Below are 8,710 nucleotides of genomic sequence, written 5' to 3'. Positions count from 1 at the left end.
TTCTATCTTCTTTTGATGTTTCCTGCGTCGTTTAATATTTTCCTCATAGAATCCTTCAATATTGCAACTGCAGGCTTGAATTTTTTCTTCAGTTCTTTCAGCTTGAGAAATATCGAGTGTGTTGTTCCATTTTGGTTTTCTATCTCCAGGTCTTTGCATCTGTCATTATAATATTTTACTTTGTCTTCCCGAGCCACCCTTTGAAATCTTCTGTTCACCTCTTTTACCTCATCATTTCTTCCATTTGCTTTAGCAACTGGACGTTCAAGAGCAAGTTTCAGAGTCTCTTCTGACATCCATTTTGCTCTTTCCTTTCTTTCCTGTCTTTTCAGTGACCTCTTAACTTTCTTCATGTATGATGTCCTTGATGTCATTCCACAACTCGCCTGGTCTTTGGTCTATTAGTGTTCAGCGCATCAAATCTGTTCTTGAGATGGTCTGTAAATTCAGGTGAGATATACTCAAGGTTGTACTTTGGCTGTCTTGAACTTATTTTAATTTTCATCAGCTTCAACTTGAACTTGCATATGAGCAATTGATGGTCTGTTCCACAGTCAGCCTCTGGCCGTGTTCTGAGCTTTTCCATCATCTCTTTCCACAGATGTAGATGTAGTTGATTTGATTCCTGTGTATTCCATCTGGCAAGATCCACATGTATAGTTGCCGTTTATGTTGTTGAAAAAAGGTATTTGCAATGAAGAAGTCGTTGGTCTTGCAAATTTCTATCATGTGATTTCCGGCATTGTTTCTACACCAAGTCCATATTTTCCAACTACCAGTCAATCCTTCTTTGTTTCCAACTTTCGCATTCCTATCACCAGTAATTATCAATGCATCCGCTGTCAGTGATAGGATTATAGTAGAAGAGTATGTCTTCCTAGCTGGATCTTAAATTTCTGAGTTTAGATGGTGTTCTTAAAAATTCATTCCAAGGGCTCTAGAGAAGGGGTAGTGAGAGTTTTATTAGCAAAAAATTGATCTAAAGATATATGTATCGTGTGTGTGTGTGTGTGTGCGCGTGCGCACAGCTCTTTAGCCCTTGAGAGTATTTGCAGAATGAACAATGTGTGTATTTCTACTTCTTACTTCCTGGAAGGAAGGGCATGCTGCTCCTGCTGCTGCTACTTTTTCTTTCTTTAAGAAATGGGTGTATTTTGAGTTACTTTTTGTAGGACTGACTTCTAAATGCAGTGGGGTCAGTTACCAGGAATCTTCTGCGCATCCAAAACAGCACTGGGGCTGTTACCATTGCTGTTATTTTTCCTCACAGTAGAACTGATGAATCATTTTGGTAATACGGCTTCCTTTTTTCAAAAGAAATTGTTTGTTCAGATCAGCAAATTTACACAGCGGCCTATAAAGGGGTTTCGGGTTTGCGGGTTTGTTTTGTTTTACTGTTAAGTTTTACCTTTGTAACTTTTTGTCTTTTCTTTTCCTCTCTCCTTCCCATAGGCTCGGGTTATGTATGATTTTGCTGCTGAACCTGGAAATAATGAACTGACGGTTAATGAAGGAGAAATCATCACCATAACAAATCCGGTACGAGAGCTATCAAGTTTAAATCAGATTGTACCTTATGGACCTATTTTTAAGATTCGATTGTTTTAATAAGTTGGTCACTCACCCCTACATGAATTTTTCTTCTATTGCTTCTGAAGTATTGCTGGTGAAGTAAAAAACTTATAAACATTGAGAAGAATTAAGTTTGCTCACGGTAGCTGAGTACATCATTGAGTTTATTATTGTCTCTTTGTTTTACGTCTTTTTAAGTATGCTTATTTTATACTTTCTTCTTTATTCTCTAAATTCATTTTATATATCCTGACTTTTTGAGCACCCTGCCATTTTATGGAACTTAGTTGAGTGTGCCTTCTCCTGCCACCATAATACTGTGTTTCTAGAATAAATGAGGCATAGTATTGATTTTCCTAAATTTCTTAGTGTATTGATTTAAGTTTGCTCTTATTGGAATCATTGTTTTTTCTAAGCTTTATCCTTAAATCAAATCAGATTACCAGAAAGCAATACACTTGGAGTATATTAGCTTACCTCTCAATGAAATTATCTTTGCTGAATTACAAGTTACTGCTTCAACTTTTATTCAAATAAAAAGTGGCTGTATGTATAACAAACAGTTTTGCATCTCCACGAAACTGTTTGAACATGTATGTGTACACACACACACCTCCAAAGTACACACATGTGTATTTAGTATGTGTATATCTACACACACGTACACACATCTTCAAATATGTATATGTGTTCTCTCATGTAACTGTGTATATTACTGTTCTCTCTGGTAAACATCCATGTGATCTTTGATCTTAGGTTCTTTCTCTTGAAGATTTGGCATATTTCCTTTCATGAAACAAAATCTTTATACATATTGAATTTATTTTATTTTTTATCTTTGTTGCCAGGAAGCTCAGAGGCAAGTATAATAGTCATTTTTTCAATCATCTTCCCCAAGGTCCTGTTACAGTTTTTATCATTACTTCTGTGTGATATCTGCCTCCATTTTTATTTAATTGACCTTTTTTATATGTAAATGTAACTTTATCATAGGCCTTCTTACCTATCTATTGCAAGTAAGTAGTTAAAAATTGTAGTGAAACTATAAGATGAACCTCTTGAATAGAGTTTTAAGAAAAATTATCTCAATTACTAGCATTTCATTCAGGATTTATGTGAACGGGGGAAGAACAAATGCAGGCAGAGAGAATTAGTTTTTGTGCTTGTACCGTTTGCAAAACTTCATGACCCATTGCTCCCTTTCTTTGCCTCTTGCCCCTCAGCACGCCTAGCATGGCTGCGTTGGTGACACTGGTCTCCGCCCTTCTCTGGTCAGTGCCCCTGTGTGGGTACCGCCTGCCTCTAGGTTGCGCACGATGCCGTAGTGTCCCTTCTGTGTCCTTTCCCCATTACAGTCGCTCACATACTTAAGACGTATGTAGTCCCATGCCTGGTGCCTTGGGGATACAGAAATGGGAAAGCTTTGCCCTGCCGTATGCTCATTATTTTTCAGAGGAGTCTACAGGCCTGGTTTTTTCCTGAATGTTTCCAGTAAGGAATATTTATTGCATCCAGCACTGTAGAATGTGTCAGATTCTACATCCCTCTCCATTTACCTCTCTAGCTCTCCTTTTGTGATCACTTCCTCTTTCTGTGTCTTGAATGTTGGTGTTCCCACATAATTCCATCTTTGCCTCATTTTCCTCATGTTACACACTCTTGAAATTTTTTGTTTTAATGCCACTGATACGCTAAAGACTTTTTATCAGCAACTTGACCATGTCACTCAAACCTCCAGCTGCCTCCTAGACATCTTTATTCAATTTTTCCATAAGTAATTAACTTACCTTGTCCAGAACTCAGCTCATCAGCCATACTGTACTTACTCCTACTCCTGAATTCTCTTTCTTTCTATTGTCATGCCACCCTCCATCCAGTCGCCCCAAGTAAGACTCCCTACTTAGAAGGCACAGCTACAGCCTTTGGTTTTTATCTCTTCAGTGTTGATCGTATCTGTCCTCTTGTCCTCTCCTGCCCTGTTGTCAGGCTCTCATCATCTCACCTGGATTACTTATCTTCATAGCGGGCCTCTTGCCCTCAACCCTTGTCTCTCTAAAACACAGCCTGACCATGCCACTCTTCTTCACTGGCTTCCTGTCAGCTCTAGGTCTACAAGACCCACCACCATCTTTCTCCTTCTTACTTCTCCAGCCCAACTCTTGCCCCTGGCCCCTGACCCCTTACCCTGGCCGACCACGCAGGTTGTTGGAATAGACGTACACATTACTGGTCTCGTGCCTCGGCTCCTTCTCACGTTGTTCCCCCTGCGTGGCGCTCGCTCTTCCAGTTACCATCCAACCTCCATCTCTCTCTGCCACAAAACAAAACAGAAAAGACTGCCTTCTGCCTTTCTGTATTGTCTGAAACGGTGTCTCCTCCAGAAAGAACTGACACCTTCATTGACAGTGTCCAGAGCTCTGGAGAGCTCCCCTAGGCGAGGACTGTGTGCTCTCATTGTGACCACCAGGGTGTGTTAGGTTACTGGGATTTCTCTGTGCCTGCCTCCCATGCTAAACTGGGAGCTCCTTGCGGATGGAAACCACATCCTATCCCTCTATTTCCCTACCTGTTGTGTACTGTCTTATGTGTACTGTTTAGCATGAGGTAGGCACACAAATATTTTCATCTTAAAATTTTTTTGTAAAATTTCAAAGACATACTAAGGTAGAGACAGTAGATGAATGAACACCTTTGTACCCATGTAAAAACATCTTGGGGGCAGTGTGTGACCTCCTCTAACTTCACAAGGGGAAAGGAGAATCAAGATCAACAGCCCAAGGCTGATTTCTATGAGGCAAGGGTCAGACATGCCTCCTCTCTCTGCCACCGTTACCAGTTCTGACACCAACCGTCCCTCCCATGGCACTCTCTACTTCTCTGCTGGTTTCGATCATTCGCTGCAACAGCCACACAGAACTCAACAGATAATGCTCATGATCATGGGGTTTATTAGGGAAGTGATAGGTTACAATTCAGGCTCAGGAACACGCGAGGATACAGTTCTTCCATCAGGAGAGCCTCTTCCCAGCTATGCTCACAGGCATACCTCTCCCTGGCCCTAGGCCTCTGCCCAAAGACACTGAGCTTTCTCGCTCCGTGGGCCAGGAAGCCTACCACACCGTCTCCTGCTACTGCTCTCTCTTGCTGAGTCTTTGCTGCCGCTTCTCTGTTGCCGCTTCTCTGCCTCTGCTTCTCACCGTCTTCAGGGTTATAGCTCGCTCTCTGTCTCCTGGGTCCAGGAGCTTCTCAGTACAGGGATCCCGGGTCCAAAGGACGCGCAGGCTCCTGGCTGTTCTTCCTTGGTGGTGTGCTATCGTCCCTTTCCTGCCTCTGGCATGGCTCATTTCAAGCCCAGTGGGATGTCAAAACTGAACAGTCCCTTTGGTTGTCCACAACTACCCTGCCTGCGCAGTCCCGCCCAGTCACCTGGATGGGAATTACAAGACCATGGCGAGAAAGGCCACACAAAAGCAGTTCATTACACCACAGCCCATCATCCTGTTATTCAGCTTCAGTAATTATCAGCCTATGACCAGTCTTGTTTCACCTTGCTCTCAACTATTCCTTCTACTTCCTTCCCCTGCTACATAGTTTATTGTTTTGAAGCAAATTCCATTGTATCATTTCATCCATAAATATTTCAATATGTATCTCTTAAGAAATAGATTTGGTTTTTAGACATAATTACAGTACTATTATATCACACCTAACAAAACTAATAATTCCTTAATGTCATCAAATAACCAGTTAGGGCACACAGACTTTGCTGGCTCAAATACTAAATTTCTTTTAGCTTAAATACTCACTAGAATATTAACATCAGAAAAAAATACTAGATACACTCAAGTTTGAGAAATTAGTATAGAAGACTATGTTTTCTGCAAACATTCTTTCTGTTAATCTGTTTCAAATTTCCAGTTTTATTCTCTGGAATTACATGTCCTAGAAAATATATCCAGCATTTTTCTGCCCCTTAAAACTAAAGCACTGTAGACTTGAAATTCATCTAGAACATTTATGCATTCAATAAATTTTTATTGGACACCTGCTGTGTATGAGGCTGTGTACTAGGTACTTTGAAGAATACATGTGCAGATGCATCAGATTTTTTCCCTTCTCTATAAGGAGCGTGACACATTGCATTGGGCAGATCTGCTGCAAAAGACCTCTTCAAAGTGTTAAAAAGTAAAGATGTCACCTTGAAGACTAAGGTGCACCTTACTCAAGCCATGGTATTTTCAGTCCCCCTCTTATGCATGTGAAAGCTGGACGATGAGTAAGGAAGACCAAAGAAGAATTGACACCTTTGAACTGTGCTGTTGGCGAAGGATGTTGAATATACCATGGACTGCCAAAAGAATGAACAGATCTGTCTTGGAAGAAGTACAACCAGAATGCTCCTTAGAAGCAAGGATGGCGAGACTATGTCTCACATACTTTGGACATGTTATCAGGAGGGATCAGACCCTGCAGAAGGACATCATGCTTGGTAAAGTAGAGGGTCAGTGAAAAAGAGGAAGACCGTCAAGGAGATGGATTGACACAGTGTTTGCAACAGTGGGCTCAAGCATAGCAGTGACTGTGAGGATGGAGCAGGACCGGGCAGTGTTTCGTTCTGTTGTATATGGGGTGGCTGTGGGTTGGGACTGACTTGACGACACCTAACAACAGCAACAACACAAGAAGCGTATGACATAAAGGAGAAGTTCAAGGTGGTGTGTAAAACGCTGTTGACAAGCTGCTGCGGCAGGAGAGGCCCGTTTTTGTCATTGTTGTCCCGACAGGTTTTAATGGAAAAAATGAAACCTGACTGGAGAAATCTTTAAGTGTGGATGGGGTTTCATCAGACAGAGATGGAAAGAAAGAATCCCAGACAGAGGGAACAGCCCAACTGAAGATGTAGAGATTAGAAAGGATTCAGTGCTTTTTAGCAGTCCCACCTACTGTTTTTTGACAGCCTGTGAGCCAGGTGTTCAGCTAAGTAAAGCCGGTTACCGTTGAGTCAATTCCAACTCATGGCAACTCTGTGTGTCAGAGTAGAACTGCTCCATAGGGTTTGCAATGGCTGATTTTTCTGAAGTAGATTGCCAGGCCTTTCTTCCAAGGCACCTCTGGGTGGACTTGAACCACCAAACTTTCGGTTAGCAGCCAAGTGCATTAACCATTTGCACTACCCAGGGACTCTATTTGGCTAAGTACTAGTTATACATTCTTTAGTGTATTTTCCCCACATACTCTATTATGTAGATAATTTATATGGTTTTACGAATGAGGGTAGTGAGACTCAGAGAGGTTAAGTAACTTGCCCAGGATCACCCAGCTTGTCAGTGGCAGAACAAGGATTCCAAGCTATGTATGCTTGGCCTTGAAGCCCCTGCTTTTTTTTCTCTGCTGAGGGCAGTACATGTAAACAAGTGTCCCAGGAGTACAGGGTATGTTAACAGCAGTAGGAATAACTCTTAGAGTCAGTCAGAGAGGACCTGTGGGCCAGGCTGTAGACTTAGGACCTAATTTGGTAGATGGTGAATTCATTTATGGGTTTTGATTGTTGCTGTGGTAGGGAAGTGACATGATGAGACCCACGCTTCCGGGAAGGTAATCTGGCGGAGATGTGTGCAGTGAGTTGGCGTGGCTGAGACTGGGGACGTCAGTCTGGGTTGTGGCGATAAGAATTGAAAGAAGACGGATGCAGGTGGCTTTAGAGGCCGACCCATGGACCTGGGGACTGATTAGATATTGTGGGGAGAAGAGTCCAGGACAGCTGAGGACTTTGGCCATTGCTCCTGAGAGAATGATGGATTTACTAAAGTATGTGAGTCGGGAAGAACTTCTTGGAAAGATTAAATACATTTAGTTGTAGATACGTTGCGTTTTAAGAACAGCAAATAATTGACCTGCCCTCCAGCTTTGTGTCTGCTTGGAAATGGAAATGCAGAGCTGGAGATCAGCGTCAGGGCTGGAGAGAGGCAGACCTCTCTCAGCATCTTAGAAGACAGGAAAAGAAGATGCAAGGATGGCTGGAGGTCCTCTTGGCAGGGAGGAGAAGCAGGCGTGCCACCAAGTGGGAGGGAAGATTAAGCAAGGAGGACAAGGAATGAGAAGGATGATGGCAGTTTCTTAAAATCGATAGTTTTTTTTAAAACCTGTTTTATGTCTTAGGTGTAAAAGTAGAATTACTGGATAGAGTACATATATGTAGTAAATTTGAATAATGCGCTAGGTGTATATAAGAATGTAAGTTCCATTTTTTAATCATAGGAGAGATTAAATATTCTTTTGTCTACCTGTCTAATTTTTCAAAGGAAAAATATTTAAAATTTCATGATTTTTAAAAATCTAGGTAAACTACACTGGATTGGATTTTTTATTTTGGTAAAATAGTAAATGTCTTCAAGTTGCCGCTGAGGTCAAAAATGTACAGTGTGGCTTAAATGATTTTTTAAAAAAAGAATGTGGTTATCAGAGTTAGCTAATTATTAAACTATTTAGAAACTTCAGAAAAGCCTAAGTATTTTAAGGAAGAAAGTGTGACTTAGCTGAAAGAACAGATTGAAAAATGAGTATCCTGGTATAGAGTTCTACTGTATTGTCTAGTTTATTAATATCACTCACCCAGAAGAGCTAAGGCACCACGATCAGTATTAGCTTTTGCTGCCTAACAGTCAGTCCCGAGGCTTAGTGGTTTAAAAGAGTAGCCATTTGTTCTTGCTCAGGAATCTACAAGGCAGCTGGATGGTTCTGCTGATCCGGGCGAGGAGTAGCTCTCTGATGTGTCTAGAGGCCAGCGGGGTCTGAACGGTCTCAGGTGACCTCATGCACACGTCTGGCAGTCATCCTGGGGGTCAGCTGGCTTTGGCTGGGGCAGAAGCGGGACTGGTCCCTGTGTCTCTCACCATCTAGCAGCCCAAATGTGTTCTCATGGTGACTGAGGGTTCCAGAGAGTGATCTGAAGTGTGCAGAGTCTTGAGGCCAGGCTCTGAATGCATACCATAGTATTTCAGCCCCATTCTCTTGGCCGAAGTGGCCACGAAGGCTGGTGCAGATTCTACGGTGGGACAGCATTCGGTGTCTCAGCAACTGGAGCTGCGAGCCATTTTTGTGATGCACCACAGAGCAGCAGATGGAAAAGAAGTACAAA

General features: G+C 42.1%; 1 protein-coding gene across 5 annotated transcripts in view; it reads left to right on the top strand.

Moving 5' to 3' along the window:
* Positions 1-759: 759 nt before the first annotated feature.
* SNX9 (sorting nexin 9) overlaps positions 760-8,710 on the top strand; it is a 60,573-nt gene continuing 52,622 nt past the window's right edge. For 4 of the 5 annotated variants that reach the window (XM_023728785.1, XM_023728796.1, XM_012554978.2 and 1 more), the window contains exon 1: positions 760-1,539. In XM_023728785.1, the coding sequence (XP_023584553.1) occupies positions 1,462-1,539 (78 nt within the window). In that variant the 5' untranslated portion in view covers positions 760-1,461. The remainder of the gene's footprint in view (positions 1,540-8,710) is intronic. The other variant, XM_023728778.1, reaches the window with a different exon arrangement.

This window comes from Trichechus manatus, unplaced genomic scaffold, assembly GCF_000243295.1.
Source record: "Trichechus manatus latirostris isolate Lorelei unplaced genomic scaffold, TriManLat1.0 scaffold00002, whole genome shotgun sequence".
Classification (NCBI taxonomy): domain Eukaryota; kingdom Metazoa; phylum Chordata; class Mammalia; order Sirenia; family Trichechidae; genus Trichechus; species Trichechus manatus.
The sequence above is the reverse complement of the archived record's forward strand: the minus strand, read 5'-3'. Positions and strand labels throughout refer to the sequence as shown.